Source organism: Danio rerio, chromosome 25 (genome assembly GCF_052040795.2).
Source record: "Danio rerio strain M-AB ecotype USA chromosome 25, GRCz13ab, whole genome shotgun sequence".
NCBI classification, from domain to species: domain Eukaryota; kingdom Metazoa; phylum Chordata; class Actinopteri; order Cypriniformes; family Danionidae; genus Danio; species Danio rerio.
The window spans coordinates 7,299,789-7,320,849 of record NC_141045.1 but is presented as its reverse complement, the minus strand read 5'-3'; the positions used below and the strand labels follow the sequence as shown (position 1 = coordinate 7,320,849).

The 21,061-nt window shown below is 36.2% G+C and overlaps 1 protein-coding gene and 1 long non-coding RNA gene across 2 annotated transcripts; one reads left to right on the top strand and one right to left on the bottom strand.

Annotated features, from left to right (window-relative positions):
- The first annotated feature begins 4,706 nt into the window (after positions 1-4,706).
- skic8 (SKI8 subunit of superkiller complex) lies at positions 4,707-16,787 on the top strand. Its single transcript, NM_200853.1, is given in 10 exon segments — positions 4,707-5,009; positions 5,485-5,512; positions 5,620-5,725; positions 7,652-7,824; positions 8,381-8,529; positions 12,814-12,907; positions 14,376-14,469; positions 14,560-14,652; positions 14,738-14,816; positions 16,558-16,787. Coding segments are annotated over 10 exon segments (918 nt in total). The 5' UTR covers positions 4,707-4,997; the 3' UTR covers positions 16,648-16,787.
- Positions 8,723-12,699, bottom strand: LOC141380878 (uncharacterized). Its single transcript, XR_015526134.1, has 3 exons — positions 12,034-12,699; positions 10,217-11,036; positions 8,723-9,995 (listed from the first exon to the last, which is right to left on the bottom strand). It is a non-coding gene; the product is annotated as an uncharacterized LOC141380878 (long non-coding RNA).
- Positions 16,788-21,061: the final 4,274 nt, after the last annotated feature.

Sequence of the window (21,061 nt, the reverse complement as noted above, 5' to 3'; positions counted from 1 at the left end):
AAACATGAAAGGTACACCCCAATCCCGTAGCTAAAGCTAATTGAACCGTAAGTTGGCATAAACAAATCTTTGAAAACCTACAATACGGTTTTACCAATCTCCTCGATTTACTTAAACTTAATCAATCCAGGCTCATTCTGAAAATGTACCCCGATATACATTTCTGGAGAACGCCAAATATATTAAGAGCTATGATTTTGGCAGTTGTTGTTTACGCGAATGCACCAGAGGCTGCTGTGTACGCTTTTTGAGATCTCAAATTTCTTTCGTGAGTGCCATTCGGATCTGCTTTCCTCACATAAATCCACCGCTGTCGACTGATTGATTGATTGACTGACTGATCGATTGATCCACCATCCTCCTTTCCTAAACCCAACCAATAGTGTTTTCAAAAGCACAGATCGACCCGACCACCTACTTTCCCAAACCCAAACGACAGTTTAAAAAGCAATCCAGAAAAAGAAAAGCCCTCACGGGCAGCCTGATTTTTACCACATTTTCAGGTTTTGCCACATTCTCACCCTGTTATATACTTGTTCATTACATTTTTTGGCTTCTGTTTTTGTCTTACCTGCTTTCTGGAATCGTTCGTCACTGGACTCAAACCCAGTTATTGTGGTCAACACCTCAAGTCTGCCAACAAACATGGTGAGCTACTTGACAAACTGGTAACATCGGGAAAGCCGTCCATACGGAGGTAAGCGGTCAGCTGGTAAGCGTGAAAGGAACGGCATCAAAAACTTTTAAAAAACAAAATGCAGCCATACATAATTTGGGATCTCCAGAAACGTATATAAGGATACATTTTTAGAATGAGCCTATGTTGCTTAAAATAGTTATGATTTGACATGATTGCGTTGCATATTTCAGAAGTCTAAAGCTAATCAGGCAGTACAGTAATGGCACTAGATGATGGAATAGGACTATATTCGCTCTCCTTTTCTAACCATTCAGATCAGTAGTATTTCTAAGCACTGCAGAAAGTCATTTTTATATTTCCATAAGCAGTCAAAGTCATAAAATAGAGCATATTTCATTCATCTAAAGCTTCAAGCATGGCATTCTTCCTCTGTTTCTGACTCACACTGTCAGATCTAGGTCAGTCGATGCTGAATTCCCTCTGCGAGACACATTGCACCTCAAAGGGCATCAGCTGAGAAACTCTCACCGCTCTAGACATAAAAGGGCTGAAATCCCACTTAGCATATGGACTTCCTTCTGTCTGACTCCCAGACCCAGAGCTCTTTGATTGGACTTTTCTGTAGTCATATGCTGCAGTCTGCAGGAGTAGTCTCGTCTGGAAGAGATTTTCGGATGAGAGTTGTTTAAACGCCTTCTGGTTTCTCTCTCTTTTTCGCGCCTCATTAACAGCAGAAGGAAATGCTTTTGAGGTGAGAAATAAAAAAAAACATTCTATTTTAGAAACTCTGACAATATCCAGACATATATAATTAAATAAATAAATATACACTCACTGGCCACTTTATTAGGTACACCTCTCCAACTGCTTGTTAACGCAAATTTGTAATCAGCCAATCCCGTGGCAGCAACTCACTGCATTTAGGCATGTAGACATGGTCAAGACGATCTGCTGCAGTTCAAACCGAGCATCAGAATGGAGAAGAAAGGGGATTTAAATGACTTTGAACGCAGCATGGTTGCTGGTGCCAGACGGGCTGGTCTGAGTATTTCAGAAACTGCTGATCTACTGGGATTTTCACGCACAACCATCTCTAGGGTTTACAGAGAATGGTCTAAAAAAAGAGAAAATATCCAGTGAGCAGCAGTTCTGTGGGCGCAAATGTCTTTTTAATGCCAGAGGTCAGAGGAGAATGGCCAGACTGATAGAAAGGCAACAGTAACTCAAATAAGCACTCGTTACAACTGAAGTCTGCAGAAGAGCATCTCTGAACACACAACACATCCAACCTTGAGGCGGATGGGCTACAGCAGCAGAAGACCACTCTGGGTGCCTCTCTTCAGGCTACTGGTGGTGGTGTAATGGTGTGGGGGATATTTTCTTGGCACACTTTGGGCTCATTAGTACCAATTGATAATCGTGTCAGCACCACAGCATACCTGAGTATTGTTGCTGACCATGTCCATCCCTTTATGACCACAGTGTACTCATCTTCTGATGGCTACTTCCAGCAGGATAACACACCATGTCATAAAGCATGAATCATCCTAGACGGGGTTTTGAACATGACAATGAGTTCACTGTACTCAAATGGCTCCTCAGTCACCAGTTCTCGATCCAAAAGAGCTCCTTTGGGATGTGGTGTAGTAGTCATAAACATTAGTGTCCTTGACAGGAAATTTGTTATGGGCATCACCATATTGCTGCAGACATTCCATAAAAACAATAATATAACAATATAATATAAAATACAGCAGTTACAAAATGTATAATGCTAATTGATATAGACTCTTGTTAAATAAATTCAATTCAGCTATATTTGTGTAGCGCTTTTACAATGTAGATTGTGTCAAAGCAGCTTCACATAAATGGTCATAATAACTGGATCAGGGTGGTTTAGTTTTTAGTGTTTAAGTTCAGTTCAGTTTAGCTCAGTTCAGTGTGGTTTGAAATCATTACTGAGAGTCCAAACACTGAAGAGCAAATTCGTCAATGTGTAATAAACCCACTGAAACAGGAACAAAGGATTTTTTTAATAACGGTTTAACCTACACTTTGGGACTGTATCTTCTACCAGAGGGAAGAAGTTCATAATGTGGAAACAAGAAACGAGTTGGATCATTCACAATCCTTTCCAGCTGATTGAGGACATATTTCTCATATAAAACTTGAGAATTAAAATATTCATCATGCCCAACAATTTTCCATTCTGTCTTTAAGAGATGCATCAACTTAGATTTAAACTGAACCAGGTTGGCAAACCACACTGTGATACCAAATCTAACAATGCTTTCAAGAACGGCTTTAGAAAACAACATCATGAGCTTCTTGTTAACTCCAAAAAGACGTAACCTACGTAAAAAATACAATCTCTGGTGTAAATGAGAACAAACCCACTCAATGTGTGTTTTCCATGTGAAAAAACTGTCTGTGTAAATGCCTAAGCACTTATAGGTTTGTGACTGAGTGACAGGATGGTCGTGTACAACCACTTGACGATGGTCACCTATACACTTTGGGTCAAATATAATCTGTTCTGTTTTCTTAGTATTTATTTTTAGCTTATTTCTATCACACCACTCAACAAACCGGCTAATTTCTGACTGGTAGATAACACTAATATCATCATTCTTATAGGTTAAAAATGGCTGTGTCATCAGAATATTTAAAAATAAAATTCTGTTAATGCTTACTTGAACATTCATTTGTAAAAACTGTAAAAAGAATAGGTGAACTGACACAGCCTTGTGGAACCCTAGTACTACTTTAATGGGAGATTCACATCATGGATGTGCAGTCGACAAATCTGCAGCAACTGCGTGATGCTATCATGTCAATATGGACCAAAGTATCTAAAGAATATTTTCAGTACCTTGTTGAATCTATGCCACGAAGGATTAAGTCAGTTCTGAAGGCAAACGGGGGTCCATCCCAGTACTAGTAAGGTGTACCTAATATAGTGGCCGGTAAGTATATATATATATATATATATATATATATATATATATATATATATATATATATATATATATATATATATATATATATATATTACAATAACTGGTACCTGCATTTGTATCAATAATGATGTATATATTTAGTACTGTAGTTTAGAATTGAGAAATATATATTTAGTATTTATTTTATAAACAACTAATATGTTTATTACTTCAATTTCAGTTTCTACTTGCACTTATACGTGTTGTTTAATAATGCTTTAATTATCTGGTCTTTTCAGTACAATACTGTATTTTTATCATTTATATTTTATGTTTTTATTATATTAGCATTGATTCATTAAATGTTTGATTTTTATTATAGTAAAAAAATTGTAGCCTTTTTAGTTAGTTAAAAATATATTTTTAATGATTCATTTTGTGTTTTAATTTTAATGGTATTTTATTCTCATCATATATATATATATATATATATATATATATATATATATATATATATATATATATATATATATATATATATGTATATAATTTATTACATTTCTTTTTTTATTTGTATAATATTAATATTATTGCAGGATATTGTTATTTTTAACAACCACACTACTTGCTATACACTTTTTTTTTACACACATATACACTTATTTAACAACACACTTTATATGCCGCACATATAACGTATATAATCTACCTGTACACGTGTCAATTTGTATATTTGCATTCACTTACTTTTTTTTACTATTTAAAAAATATATTTATCATCTGTTTTTGTCCTGTATCTGTGATTCTCTTGCACTGTAGAAGCTCTGTCACGAAAACAAATTCCTCGTATGTGTGAACATACCTGGCAATAAAGCTCTTTCTAATTAGCACACACGTTAGTTAAGATATATTAGTTACATTGATAATATTATATAATAATAATTAGAATAATAGGCGGTTCATTCCACTGTGAAGACCCTTGATAAACAAGGGACTAAGCCGAAGGAAAATGAATGAATGAATAACAATATTCCTCTAGACCAGTGTTTGGAAAGCCAGCACGAGAGGGCGGAGTCAGTCGTCTGTTCCCATGCTGCTTTGCGCGCAGGTGTCATGGCGGCTCTCTAGTCGGTATCATTGCGGCCGTTTATTATTGTTAACAGACCGCATTATTTCCTAATTATATATCTGTAGCTACCATTAAACGCTTGCGGTGTTTAGCTCGACCGCGCTACAGCTTTTTTCGGGACGCACAGAAGACGTAAAGAATCCGTTCATTTGTTGAAAAGCTAAAATACGCTAGCACCTTTGCATGAATCGAGTGTATAAAGTGAAATAATTAATAATAAAAATCACACACGGCTTATAAACTCATAAGAACTACTTCATAGCACATAAAGGCTTTGAAGCGAAGAACCATGAGCACACAAGTGAGTTAATCTCTAATATTTTCACATAGCTAGAAGTTTTCTGACTTATTTAACGTTACACTGCAACAAATGCTCTTACTACTTAAAGTTTGACTTGTTTATAGTCCAAATCTCTAAAAAATATTTAAACCACGAAGCTTTTTCTAAATAAGCTAAACATAGTGTCTTGCTTTAAGAAATAATATGTCAAAATTAAGCGAGTTTATTCTTAAAGCAAGCTAAATAATCTTCCCTTGAGGTCAGAAAAATAATCTTGCTTTTCCTTTTGATTTACGATTATTTTGCTTACCCCATTGGCAGATTATTTTGCTTGTTTTAAGGAAAATCTCACTTAATTTTGACACATTATTTCTTAAAACAACAAACTATGTTTAATAAAAATCATCTAAGTAAGAAAAGCATTTTTAAAGTGTATTATACAGTGATCAAAATCATGCTTTTGTGTTATATAAATGTTTATTTCTCTGTTTTTCAGTACAGTATACTCTTCAAGCAGGAGCACGGTGAGTCCTCCTCACACACTTATTCCTAAAAAATGTCTGGAATTGTATTGAGCTGTCTAGATAGGGAGCATATTTGGGCTACTAAATGTGCTTTTATGCATTTGCAGCTCATGAAGACGCCATCTGGACAGCAGCATGGGGTCGCAGTGAGAAGGACGGCTCTGAAACCATTGTGACCGGCTCTCTGGATGACCTGGTCAAAGTGTGGAAATGGTAAATCAGTGAGCAAAGTGCAGTAAAAGGGTCAACTTTTGATTTAGAGTGTGTTTGCAGTAGGGCTGTGTGTAGCCCTGTCAAAATAATCGATATATCGACTTGTCGAGCAATACTTTGAGATGACCTCAATCATTTTTGCCGTTGCAGTATATATTTACAAATTCACAAATAACGTTAAAGCCATTTTACAATGACATTTACATTCTACCTCACCAGTGTCAAAGTTTATAAATGAGACATTTACCTAATAGGACATTTAATGGTATATACAATAGGAAATTACCTTTTTAACATCAACTTATAGAATCTAAATATAATAAGTATTTTAAAGTGATTATGGCTGTTTGAGTTATTATGCTGATATATGATCATTATATAATCAGTGGAATAAAAGGATATCAATATGACAGTAATATCGCGTATTGCAACTATTTCCTAAGTTCCTTATCATGACAGGCCTAGCTGTGTGATATAAGTAAAATTCTGAGGGGTTTAAATACAATTTAGTTTACAATTTTGACTTTAAATCGCACTAATTTATAACATCTTGTTTCAGAATTAATGTAAACTCACAATTGCAAGTTTAAAAAAGCAGTATGTTGGACGTTCTATGCAAAAACGTGAACAGAGGAGCATATGTTATTTGTTTTATATCACATTTATATATGTGCCATTTATTCAATCTCTTTTTCTAGTGCCATGAAGAGAAGTTTGCTTTTTGCCAATTTACATTTGTGAATGTGAAATTTACATTGTGATAACGTTTATATTAAAATTGGCATCTTTTAAAGAGCAACCCTTAACATAATAACCCAAAATCATTTATAAGATCTTTATTATTATTTTTATATTATGAGCAACAAACAAATTTTATATACACTACCTAGGCCTAGTTGTTTAATTCTCCTGGTTCTCTTAGTCCAGGCCCACCTGGGCTAGCTAATCAAGCTCTTACCAGGCTTTCTAGAAAAATCCTTGAAGGTGTGTTGAGGCAAGTTGGAGCTAAAATCTGCAGGACACCGGCCCTCCAGGACCGAGTTTGGACACCCCTGTCTTAGTCAGAATCAAAAAACAGTTAAATAAGTTTTATTTGGCCATTGAATATACTTGGATGGACGTCCAGCATTCTCCAGCCTCCTGCACCCAGACTGCAGCTCTGCACAAGTAGTTTGGCCAGAGGAGAAATTGTTGTGCTCAACTGATTCTGGTTTCTCTCTAGGTTTTTTTTTTCCTTCTTCACTTTCGTCAATTGGTGAAGTTTTGTTTCTCGCCACTGGCTTGCTTGGTTCGGGACTTGTGGAGCTGCGCATCAATGGATTTGCTCTCCAGTGTTTGGATTTTCAGCAGTGAAACTTAAACCACACTGAGCTAAACTGAACTTCAACTTAAACTGAACTGACACTGTTTCAATTTACTAGAACTTCTTTGTTCAGCTGCTTAGACTCAATCTACATTGTAAAAGTGGTATAGAAAGAAAGATGAATCGAATTAAATTGAACCATCACATTCCAGGATTTTTTTTCTGACATACATAAACTTACGAAAGCAAACAAACAAAGTAAAAGAACACCCCTATCCCAGCCTGTAAGTGTACAATACAGTGGCAATCAAAGCAACTTTTTAGTTACAGTACATAGCTTTAAGGAACATAATTCCTCATGAAATCACAGAGGAAAGGGTCCCAGATCTTGTGAAATTGTCCAATGTGGGCTTTTTAAAGATATCTGGTTTGTTCCAAGTACAAAATCTTTATCTTTTCATTGCTCTCACCATTTACATTTAGTCATTTAGCAGACCCTTTTATCCAAATCACCAGGGATCAGATGGCAGCATTCACTCCAGAGTTGTTTTCAATTGAACCAAAGCTTTCTCAAGGTTAAACCTACCCTAAAAAGTGTCTATTTTTCTGCTCTTGTCTGGCAGGAGTGATGAGAAGCTGGAGCTGCAGTGGACTCTGGAGGGTCATCAGCTGGGTGTTGTGTCTGTGAACATCAGTCAGAATGGAGCCATCGCCGCCTCCAGCTCTCTGGATGCTCACATTCGCCTCTGGGACCTGGAGACGGGCAAACAGATTAAATCCATGGACGCGGGACCTGGTAAGTGTTCATTTCTTTTTTTCTTTTTTTTTAAGAGCAGGTGTATGGTATATTAAAGTGTCCTAATATTGTTTTAGAGTCATCTAAGGTCAGAAAACACTGTAATTTCCTCAGATTATGTAATTGAAATTAAAATAATTCTGCAATGATTTCAGCACGGTTTGTTTGAATGAATCCTGGGCTTATAATCTGTACACCCCTCCCTTCCGTAAGTCAACTCTGCTCTGATTGGTCAGCTGGACAAGTCTGTTTTGATCGGTCTTTCTGAGCCTATTCCATGTCAAAAATTAAACACCCATTTCAGAGTGTTCGTATGTTTTGGAATAATGCAAAATAGTTACTGTGATTGTCTTGTCGTAGATTGGTAGGAAGCTAAAGACTTGAAAATGTAACGGCTCGTTAAGGCAATTTAGAGTTGAGTCTTTCTTAATTCATCTTGATTGGTAACTTTGCAGACTGTTTACATTGAAACATTGGGAAAAATCTTTTTCGAAACCCCATTTGATGTTTAATGCTGCTTTGAGTGTGGTGAACTTATTTTCTATTCCGTCTGCAGTTGACGCCTGGACGGTGGCTTTCTCTCCTGACTCCAAATACATCGCCACCGGCAGCCATCTTGGGAAGGTCAACATCTTCGGTGTGGAAAGTGGGAAAAAGGAGCATTCACTGGACACCCGAGGGAAATTCATTCTGAGCATCGCTTATGTAAGATCCCAAAGCATTATTAAAAGGCATTCATTTTAAATGTTACATAATTTGTTTTTATTTTACGCACACACACACAATGCATATGTATATTAGTATTAATGGTGTAATGCAGGGGTGTCCAAACTCGGTCCTGGAGGGCCGGTGTCCTGCAGATTTTAGCTCCAACTTGCCTCAACACACCTGCAAGGATGTTTCTAGAAAGCCTAGTAAGAGCTTGATTAGCTAGGCCAGGTGTGTCTGATTGGGGTTGGAACTAAACTTTGCACGAGTTTGGACATGCCTGGTGTAATGGATCACAAATACCACAGGTCGGATCTTATTATGAGTTTTTAGTCTCAGGACCATTTTTCATATCAACCAAAAAGGGGAGGAGACAACTGTAATTTTCTTTCCATTTATTACAAAAACAGCACTGCAGGAAACTTTTGGTTTTAACAAACAGATATTAGAACTTGTAATTTTATTAAAAATCAAATGAAGAAATAATCAGCTGAATAAAAATTTGTTGTAAAATGTTTAGTACTGTGAAGAATGTCACGACTGAGTAATTCCATGCAAATGTCAACCTTGCCATGAAAAAAACTAGGTTTTCACCAAAATAGCAAAACAATTTTCAAGATTTCGGGGAAGCAATTATTTTACAGTACTTTAGAAATAATCAAAATGTCTCTGTTAGTGTTTTCTTTCTTTTTTTTTTTTTAACTTTGTTTATTTTGAATATTCAGTTGAGTACAATCACAGAATTTTAAGGTACAGTGGTATCTCAGTATGTGAGCTTAAGTGGTATAACAATTGCGTACATTATTGTCAGGTGTATTTTCTACACAGTAGTACTCAAATTTTGTAAATTATAAAATGAAAAACAGCATAAAGAGAGAAGAAAAGTAAAAAAATAATAAGAAAAAGATCAAATAAAATATAATAATCAAAAATAAATGGAATTTAAAAAAGTATTTACATCCAGGGTAAGAACACATGTCATAATATAATTCCTTCCAGAATAATCTCAAGTGACCATCTTCATTATACACATGGGGATGTCACGCATAATAATATGAATAAGTGTAACCATATACATGTACATACATTAGCATATATTTATCTATAAGAACATCATCTTGTATTCATTTATAGCAACAAAGTCGGGTCTTCTAACTAAAATATATTCAACCCTTTTTCTCCATTTTCCTAGGAATATATCCTTCTTTAAATTGACAACAAAAGTGATTTTTTCCATTGTGTCGATCTCAATAGTTGCGTCTATCCAATTACTAAGGGTTGGTCGCTCTTGCTGTAGCCATTTACGTGTGATCTGTTAGTGTTTTCAAACTATTCTAGTTGAATTAGCAAAGTCACATAAGTGTCAATTTTACATTGGTCACATCCATAACGAAGCGAGGTCACATAACGGCACTTTTTCCTCATGAATGCAACAGTATAAAATAAAATCAATAATTTTTGTTCTATAGAGAACCAACTCTTATCGTTTTGATTAGCATTATTTCTTTTGGTTTGTGCAATTTAATTTACAAAACTTCTACAAAGTAATTTGTAAACTGTAAACTCGCAGACTCTTTTGGTCACATCCATAACGCATGTCTATTTTCCTCATTTAAAGTATGAATCATGTTTACAGATTGATATTTTTCTGGTCCTGTAACCAGATGTTCTGTAAAATATAAACAAATGTTTCAATATAATGTTATCGTATTCTTTCTATGTGAATTTATGTTTTGAGTTTTTACTCCAATTGTCACATCCATAACGCTGGAATTGCTACTACTGTTACTGATAACGCTAAATGTGTTAATCTAACATTATAATTTGTTAAACCCATATTAATTTTTAGTTTAATTTTTTTAATAAATGATTCAGTCTTTCACTCATAAAACTTCATGTTTTATTGCTACATGTATCGTTTTTGAAGCATTATACAATGGCATATTTTTGATGGCTGGTTGTCGCCACCTATTGGTTAAATAATGTAATTGCTGCCTACAATTTTCATTTTTAAGCATTGTTAAATGCATATGACAGTAGTTTTAATCTTTACCATCATCATCAGTGGTTTTTATCTAAACTATAAACTGTTCACCAAGTAATTCTTTGTCATTTGACTGTTTGTAACTAACTCAAAAGACTAAAGACTGCATATCTTTCTTGATTTTTGCGTATTTCAAACACAGATTTGAATGCAGCGATTCGAGGATTAATAAACACGTGCAAATCACCATCATTTATAATTGATGTTGAGTGGGTGTTGAGATCCCGATCTTTTATTGATTAATCGTGCAGCTTACACTGAATGCCTTAATGCAGGCTAAACAATGGGCTGTTTCTCAATTCCAATTTTTATATGAATTTCAGCAAACAAATACCCTTAATGTGTTTATTCCTTTATTAATATGTCCATGGTAATGTTTACATTCACCGTTTCATTTTGGGAACCTCCTGAAGTAAATAAGTCATATCTCTGAACTTTAATAACAAATCTAAATAAAATGCTGCGCATTCCACCTCCAGTCGCAATGACTTCTGGGACTTTTAGAGCAAGAACGGTGCTCAAGTCTGCATTAGTGCGTCCTTGATATCAAGAACACATCCGGGAAGTTTCAGGCATCCTCTGTTCTTGCTGTTCTTGCGGTCTTGAGTATTACGCCTGTTTCACACCGCAAGCGTGTAGTAGTCATCCAAATTAACTTAAAACGATTAAAAACGGCAAGAAACATTTATTTAGGCCCGAACTACAAAACCAAATGTAAAACTATTTTAGTATCAGTTTTGCTTAAGTTGCACACTAGTGTTGTAGGAGAGGGGAAATAGAATATTTACGGGATTTGTAGTCCATAGCGAAGTGTATTGTGGGTAGTGTAGTTCGACACGCATGCTGGATGATGTGAGCTCGCTGTGTTCTGTGCAGCTGAGCAGAGGAAGAAAGTTTTAATCGGCTTTGTTTTATGTTCACTCGAGTTATTCCTACCGGGAGCTGTTTGCTCTGTGAATCTGACAACACGAAAATAAGTAAAAGAATGGCATGCATTGGTTACTTTTGTCCGTCTCATTTTCTGCACAAGCATGAATTAACGAGCTGTAATTCTGCCACTGGACATCACTGAAGCGGAGAAAGTAACACTAGTTTGATCATGTATAAATATCATTATAACTATATTGTATAAATATTATTATAACTAGGTCTACAACACAGGCGATTGTCTTCTGACTGTAGACACTTCTCATATAAGTTAGATTGAGAAGCATACATCACTATTTGATCTATAGAATTTTGTAAAATAAACATTTGCAGGTTAAAGAAACAGCATAGGAGGGGCCTTGTTGCAGATGAAAAGTTTAAAAAGTGTATTTGTAAATAGAGAGACATGGATAACTAGATAGAATAGACAGAGATAGGTTGATCTCTGCAGCAGCTGCCGAAGAGCTCCGCGCTGCAGACGTAGCTGGTGTGAAAGGCAAACGCCTGCATGCTGCTACTGCTCGACATACGCGCTGCGCACGCTCTGCTCACGCGCCGCTGACGCTTGCGGTGTGAAACAGGCGTTAGAACTTTGGCAGCTGATGATGACATTACACGAGAACACAAGACTAAGTAATGACAGAAAACACCTTTAATAACCTAAGAAACCTGCCACATCCTGAATAACCCACCACATATTCCTCATTATATTTTACAGGAAAGCCTAAATGCTTTCATACATGTGATTTCAATGGTGCAAGAGGTGATCGCTCTCTGATCGTTACAAATTTAGGATTGATCTACAAGTAAAGAAAAAAGTATTCACCTAATCTGTGGGTCACATGTGTTCTGAACTGTGGGTTGTGATCTGATGAGTTTGTTCAAAAGGTGCTAAGTCAAAATCATTTATCACCATCATATTCCATTATAATTTGTGGTATAAGTTATTACATATGTAGGTTATTAAACATAACAAGGTCCAACATCTTTTATGGTCTTGAGAATGTAATGACACTATAAATTATAAGGATTCCTTATAAAAGAATGTTGAACAAATGGCTTTTGTTATGCCTAGCTCTAAAATGTTTTGTTACCAAGAAATAAAGATAAAATATTGAGCATGAATCATGGAAAACATCTGGGAAATGTATTTTTCATAGGGCACAGCGTTACAGTGACACTTATGTACAGGCTTTAAAAAAAGAAAGAAAAGAAATAGATTTCACACATTACGCACTCTCACACACATTTGAACGAACATTTGTTGGGTTTTCCAGACTGTAATATCTTTCTTTTCTCTGTGTCTCCAGAGTCCAGATGGAAAGTACTTAGCCAGCGGTGCTATTGACGGAATCATTAATATTTTTGATATTGCGACTGGGAAACTCCTGCACACGCTGGAAGGTGAAAATCGTCTTCCACATGATTCGGGCTGTCTTCGGTTTCCTCTATTAAAGCAGAGCGTCTGCTGGATGCATTTAGGATGATTATGGGTTACGTGAACGTGCTGGAAAAGCCTGTTTGCGTCTCTGGCCGTCCCTCAGGGGTTTTAAACTTCAGCTTTTGTCACAAAACAACTCCAGTTCTTTCCTCTTTGTCTTCTTCGCTCTTCCCTTTCATTCAATCCAAGAGGTCCAGATGGAAATAATGTGTTAGATGCAGTTCAGTTCTTACATTACCTGTTAAAAGTCAGTCTGTCTATCTATCTATCTATCTATCTATCTATCTATCTATCTATCTATCTATCTATCTATCTATCTATCTATCTATCTATCTATCTATCTATCTTCTATCCGTCCGTCCGTCTGTCTATCTATATGTCTATCTGTCTATCTATATGTCTATCTATCTGTCTATCATTCTATCTATCTATCTATCTATCTATCTATCTATCTATCTATCTATCTATCTATCTATCTATCTATCTATCTATCTATCTATTCATCTATCCGTCTATCCATCTGTCCGTCTATCTATCTATCTATCTATCTATCTATCAATCTATCTATCTATCTATCTGTCTGTCTGTCTGTCTGTCTGTCTGTCTATCTATCTATCTATCTATCTATCTACCACAGCGATCTGTCTTAGGTCCAGAACATATATATATATATATATATATATATATATATATATATATATATATATATAATAACGTTATATCAAATATTATACTATATATATATATATATATATATATATATATATATATATATATATATATATATATATATATATAGTATAATATTTGATATAACGTTATTTAGTGTATTATTGTTTTAATTGATTCATAATTTATTTCTATGATTTTTTTTTTTTAGATTTGAGATTTTTAGTGTTGTATGATCCTTCAAAAATCATTAGAAAATGCTGACTCTCACTTTTTAGGATTTCCTTCATGAAAAGTAAGTTAAAAGTAACTTATTTGTAATTCAATATTTTTTGTTTTTACATTGGAAATGTTTTTTTTACTTTCATGGTGAACAATTTAAATGTGTTTTAAAATTGTGCTGCATTTTTGCACCCCAGCAGTTTTCAACACTGATTACAATAATAAACAACAATAAATGTTTCTTAAGGAGAAGTTTATGTTCTAATGCTTTCTGAAGGACAATTTCAACTGTGTTTAATAAAGGAAATTATAATTTATAATTTAGTTTTTTTTGCAATTTTAATCAAACAAATGCAGCTTTGGGGATTAGAATTAGTTTTTATTTTTATTTAAATCCAGTTTTTTTTTTTTTTTTTAGCAGTTGTGCTTTTTAACTTAAAATATCCACTTTTCATTCATATATATTTTAAAATGTAATTAACTCCTGTGATGCAAAGCTGCGTTTTCAGCATCATCGCTCATTAATATGTTCATATCCAGGTCACGCTATGCCTATCAGATCTCTGACGTTCTCTCCAGACTCTCAGCTGCTGGTCACAGCCTCAGACGACGGATACATAAAAATTTATGATGTGTAAGTATCAACACACGCAGATTTCTGTGTATATTCAGCATCCAAACATATTCAAATCTGATATTCTGCCTGTTTTTGTGTGTTTTACAGGCAGCACGCAAACCTGGCCGGCACACTCAGCGGTCATGGATCCTGGGTGCTGAGCGTGGCCTTTTCACCCGATGACACGCACTTTGTGTCCAGGCAAGAGTTGAGACTTATGTAAATTAAGAATGAAAGTGTAGTTTGCATGTTATGAAGTGTAATATTCGGCTTTTTATTTTTTCAGTTCGTCAGATAAGAGCATAAAGGTGTGGGACACGAGCAGCAGATCATGTGTCAACACATTCTTTGACCATCAGGACCAGGTCAGATTAGCATCTATCTGTCCGTCCATCCATCCATCTATCGTTCCATCCATCTATTGTTCTATCCATCTATTGTTTCATCTCTATCGTTCTATCTATTGTTCCTTCTATCTATTTATCTATCCATCCATCTATCTATCCATCGTTCCATCCATCCATCCATCCATCCATCCATCCATCCATCCATCCATCCATCCATCCATCCATCCATCCATCCATCCATCCATCCATCCATCCATCCATCCATCTATCTATCTATCTATCTATCTATCTATCTATCTATCTATCTATCTATCTATCTAACTCTCTATCTATCCATCGTTCCATCCATCCACCGTTCTATCCATCTATCTATATCCATCCATCCATCCATCGTTCCAGCTATCCATCATTCTATCCATCCATCTATCCATCTGTCTATTGTTCCATCTATCTGTCTATCTATATCTATCTATCTATCTATCTATCTATCTATCTATCTATCTATCTATCCATTCATTCATCCATCTATCGTTCCTTCTATCCATCCATCCATCAATCCATCCATCGTTCCGTCATTCTATATCGTTCAGTCATTCTATCCATCCATCCATCTCTCGTTCCATCGTTCCATCCATCCATCGTTCTATCCATCTATCTATATCCATCCACCCATCGCTCTATCTATCCATTGTTCTATCTATCCATCTGTCTATCGTTCCATCTGTCTGTCTGTCTGTCTATCTATATATCTATCTATCTATCTATCTATCCATTCATCCATCTATCGTTCCATCTATCCATCCATCCATCGTTCTATCTATCGTTCCGTCATTCTATTTATCTTTCCATCATTCTATATCGTTCAATCATTCTGTCTATCTATCCATCCATCCATCATCCATCGTTCTATCCATCCATCTATAGTTCCATCTGTCTATCGTTCTATCCATCTATCTATCCATCCATCCATCCATCTGTCTATCTATCGTTCCATCTATTTATCTATCCATCCATCCATCATTTTATCTATCATTCCATCCTTCTATCATTTTATATCTATCTATCTATCTATCTATCTATCTATCTATCTGTCTGTCTGTCTGTCTGTCTGTCTGTCTGTCTGTCTGCCTGTCTGCCTGTCTGTCTGTCTGTCTATCTATCTATTGTTCCTTCATTCTATCGATCTATCCATCTAAGTTTAAATCAGGGGTGTCCAAACTCAGTCTTGGAGGGCCGGTGTCCTGCTGAATTTAGCTCCAACTTGCTTTAACACACCTGCCGGGAAGTTTCTAGTACAAACTTGATCCTCGAGGGCCGGTGTGCCTGCAGAGTTTTGTTCCAACACTAGTCAAACACACCTGAACAAACTAATCAGTGTCTTCAAGATCACTAGAAATCTATAAGCAGGTGTGTTTGATTAGAGCTGGAGCTCAACTCTCCAGGACACCAGCCCTCGAGGACCGAGTTTGGCCACCCCTGCCTTAAATTTATGTTAACAAGTATGAATTTGTAAATGTTGATTAAACTATGATTAATATATACTGTTCATTATTAGTTTATGTTAGTATATACATTAACTAATGAAACCCTATTGTAAAGTGTAACCGAATCATTTATGACACCCACAACTGGAGAAATTTTGTTGAAAATGCTCGATAAAATGACTGTTATTTCTGTATTTGCTTTAGCAGATATCAGTATGTTTTCGTTTCTCAAGAGCATAACTCTTACATGTTGTTGATGTTGTAAATCTGTGCAGGTTTGGAGTGTGAAATACAATCCCACAGGCTCAAAGATCGTGTCTGCGGGAGACGACCGCGCCATCCATATTTACGACTGTCCCATGTAAAGCTCCACAGCCTCCTGGTGAACTCACACCCACTCAGACCACAGCATACCACTGATTTTTTATTATTATTATCAATTCATGGTTTCATTGCCAACATCTGCACATGATCATACAAATAAACGTTTTGTTTTTTTACTAAACAATCGTTTTTGTTGGATTCACACATTAATGACCAGTGATGTTACAGACTATTATTAGTTGGTTGGTTGGTTAGTTAATTCATATATAGTTTAATTACCTGTTGGCTTGGAAAAAAAGTGTAAAATTCCCTGATATTTCCTTTTTTTCCCCATATCTTGAGCACAAACGTGACTCCTCTGCCCTCTACAGGCCAACACATGTTACTGTTGCAACAATTCAGAGCCCTTGATTTGAACCGCTGGTGATTAAACATGTAAAAAAAAAAAAGTTTGAAAACCTAATCCAGAACAGAACTTGACAACAGAAGAGTTTAGAGTGTTAGAGCCACACTATCAAAGGAAAATAAGGCGGTTCAATCTTGTGCGGTTGATATAATTCACTCCCAGGCCACACAAAGATTTAGTTAGAAACAAACGTTTACACACAAACAACTTTGGCAGTTCAAACAATGCACGTTTATAAAATACGTCAACTGGCAAACGCTTTGGCCCCAAAACACTGTTTTCTGATAGTTACGAGGAAGGCATGATGAAAACAGACATGATACGATATGATCCAAAGCAGATTCAACCAGTTCAGTAGAGCGAGATGCTTTTATTACAAGGCTTTTCACACCCATTAACTCTGGGTTAAGGTGGCTTTGATCAATTAAATTCCATAATCTTTTTCAAGTGGTCCTATTATGCCTTATTTTACAAGAGGCAGAATGAGTCTCTGTCTTTAGAGTGTGTATATGAAGTTTCAGCTCAAAATACCCCACAGATAATGTTTTATAACTCTTTGAAACTGCCCCTTTTAGGCTGTGATACAAAATGTGGTGTTTTGGTGACTGTCGCTTTAAATTCAAATGAGATTATTCTCATATCAAAACAGGGCGGAGCTACTGATGCCCATGTGTCAGTATAGTGGCAGATTCAAAAACAAGACTAATGCTTTTTGCTAATGAGGGAGAGATGGTCACTAATGGGTGGGGCTTTCCCCCTCTGACACTTACAAAGGGAGAATGTCAATCAAAGTGTTTCTGCAGACTGTTTTTATCAAGTGTGATTATAAATAGAATTCATTTATTAGAGGCTTGATATATTAATAGATTGTTGCCACACATTTGTGTTTAAACCCCTTAATAAAGTAATTTTTGCATGATAGGTCCCCTTTAATGTCAATTTTGAAAAATGCATAATTTAAACCCTTTTATAGCAAGCTTCAGGCCGATGGAATATTATTATCTTCTAATTATTTATTTAGTAATTTCCATTTATAGTAAACTCTTCATTAACATATTCAGGTATGGATGTTTATATTCTTGAAAGGTTTTCCAGCCATCATTGCTGTCAAAATTATCAGATTCTTCAAAACTAAAAAATATTGATGTGTTGCATGCCAGGCCAGTAGGTGGCGATGTCACTCCTGTAGACTATTTCCTTTGGTTGTCAAGTTCTTGCGCATACTTAAAAACTGGAATTTTTTAACTCCACAGAGATTCTAACGATAACATTTTCTGTGTTATTTTAAAAGTTAGCATTTTTCTGTGCGGCAAATTTTTGTTTTAGCTACGTCCACTCCCTTAAAGCACCACAAATCATATATTCAAGTCTCCATATGATCTCATTAAATATATATAAATATGTGCATATTTTACGATGGCTACTGTATATGTCTATAGATGCAGCCATCGAATTAAAATAACTTTTTAAAATATATTTCTCAGTCGTTTTTCATTCACAATATGTCTTAGGATAATAGTGTATTTCTTTATTAAAGACATCAAGCACACGATGTTAGCCCATGGACACACTGCACTTTTCACCCCATAGACGTGGACCAATATGGATCAATCACTGGCTTTTACTTTAATGGCTAATCAACTTGCTTAATCCCGCCCCTTTTCACAGCGCTGTATGACAGAATTTCGCAAACTCTAGTGTGACAGTGGCATTATTCTTTTGTCTTTCTATCAGGCATTCATATATTTATTCCTATCTCATTCATATATTTTATTCTTTCATTCATTTATTATCTTGTTGGCTTAGTCCCTTTATTAATCTAGGATCGCCACTGCAGAATGAACCGCCAACTTATCTAGCAAGTTTTTAGGCAGCGGATGCCTTTCCAGTTGCAACCCATCTCTGGAAAAATATTATACTTTTTCTTCAAATCAAAGTTTGTAATTTTGTGATGGACCTCGTTTGGTTTAGTTCATGGCTGATGATGCTTAAAAAAATACTTTCTAAAATAATATCACTATTGAGAAATTGAATTGAATTACATTTATAATGAACATTTCTTTTAAGAAGTGGACACAAATGCACTCTATAACTTGGTAAATATAATCATTATTAACCCAGAGTTCGAAAATGTAACCCGACTAGTCAAACTGACTCACTAAGCTCATAAATGACCCAGGGTTTCAAGTGTGAAAAGCCCATTTAAAAAAGCAATTTACACAAAAATGAAAACTACCCTGTAATTTACTCTCCCTCAAGCGATCCTGTGTATATGACTTTTTTTTAACCGTCAGACGAACACAGGTGGAGCAGTTACAAATTTTGTCCCGGCTCTTCCATGCTGTATAAAGGCTCATACACACCGCTTTTCGTTTGCGTTTATCGTTATCCGGATTCAAACCCAAGCGATTTTCACTGGCGTCGAGCAGAAGAGTATGCAAAATCACTCCTTGATGTTAGATGGCCCTACACAACTTTAAGCTTCTGACACCCGCTTATAATACAGCAGAGGAAGACAGAAAGTTGACACACTTGTTGTTAAAGTTACTGGCGATTCGAAAAAACATGGATGGTTCAAGTAGCAGCTCCAGCTCTGGCGATGAAGAAATGATTATTGTGGTGGTGCAATAAGCAGCTCCACATTCATATCGCCTCTGGGCATCTTCTTCAATGTGCGCTCGCATTTACAGTTTTGCACTTGAGCGCCTCCAATTGCTGTTTACTGTAACTTCAGCAGCTCCGTACACGTGAACAAAGTGCCGATCTGATTGGTGGAGAAGGTTTAGATGCGGTGCGTAAAAACAAAAAAACGAGTATGAGGCATTTCTTTAAAAATTGCACTTTTTCGCTTGGTGTTTTACGTGTTGGTGTGCACGATCACATTGGCTCCCTTTATTTAGTCACGAGGCGTTAAACGTTAGCTAAAAACGTGAGCAAAAAGCGTCCCGGTGTGCACAGGCATTAATGGTGTTGGATAAAAGTTATTTTGAAGTTTCTGAAAGCACATAAATCTATCGTCAAACTAACGCTATACACCGAATGCATGCTATGTGTGACTGTATTCAATATGACGTGTGATGTAAGACTAGTTGACATGTACATGAAATTATTCAAAAGTAATATACTGTATAACGTTATACAACAATGGCTGATTTATACTTATATGTCAAGGGAACAGCGGGAATAATGGCGCCTGTCTTGTGCGTAGCCGTGCATTTACACTACTGCGTGCTTTTTGTGTTTTCTGTGTCGAGTTTCTTCACGGGTGTTTTGTAAACACTCGCTCCATTGGGCTTGCGCCTCTCAGCATCGACCACACTCATCACCGCTACCAAGCTGACCAATCAAAGAGCTTGCGCTATGCGACGTGTAGTTACAATGTTTGGGAGGTGTGTGTCAACGTCAGCCACGACGAGTTCCATGCAATCGTGTGAGGGCTGCGCCGCACCATACGTGTTCACTTGACGCAGAAGTATAAATCAGCCTTAACAGCAAGCAAAGTCGTTTTTTTATTGGTCGTCAACAAACAGTGTAATAACTGGTTCCCAATATATTCCTGAAAATACTAATTAGTTTTACGTCAAACATCGTATATTTTTATATTTGTCCATTCATCAGACTCTGATTAGATTTAGATCATGCTCCTAAATTTATTTTCATACACTTCTATACTATTGTAATTAACTTACCCCTTCCTTTGTTTGTTTTGGTATTTATCTCTCTCTGTAAATATGCGAGAGGGGTCTGGATGGAGACCTGGTGCAGTGTAATCTGAGCTACATTCAATGCTTCTTAATGGGCTCACCTAACCCCTCCTCTAACCCGACAAGGTCGCCCACTGAAGCTAAGCAGGGCTGCGCCCGGTCAGTACCTGGATAGGAGACCACATGGGAAGACTAGATTGCTGCCAGAAGTGGTGTTAGTGAGGCCAGCAGTGGGCACTCAACCTGCAGTTTGTGTGGGTCCTAACGCCCCAGTATAATGATTGGTACTCTATACTGCTCAGTGAGCACCATCTTTCGGATGAGACCGTAAACTGAGGTCTGGAC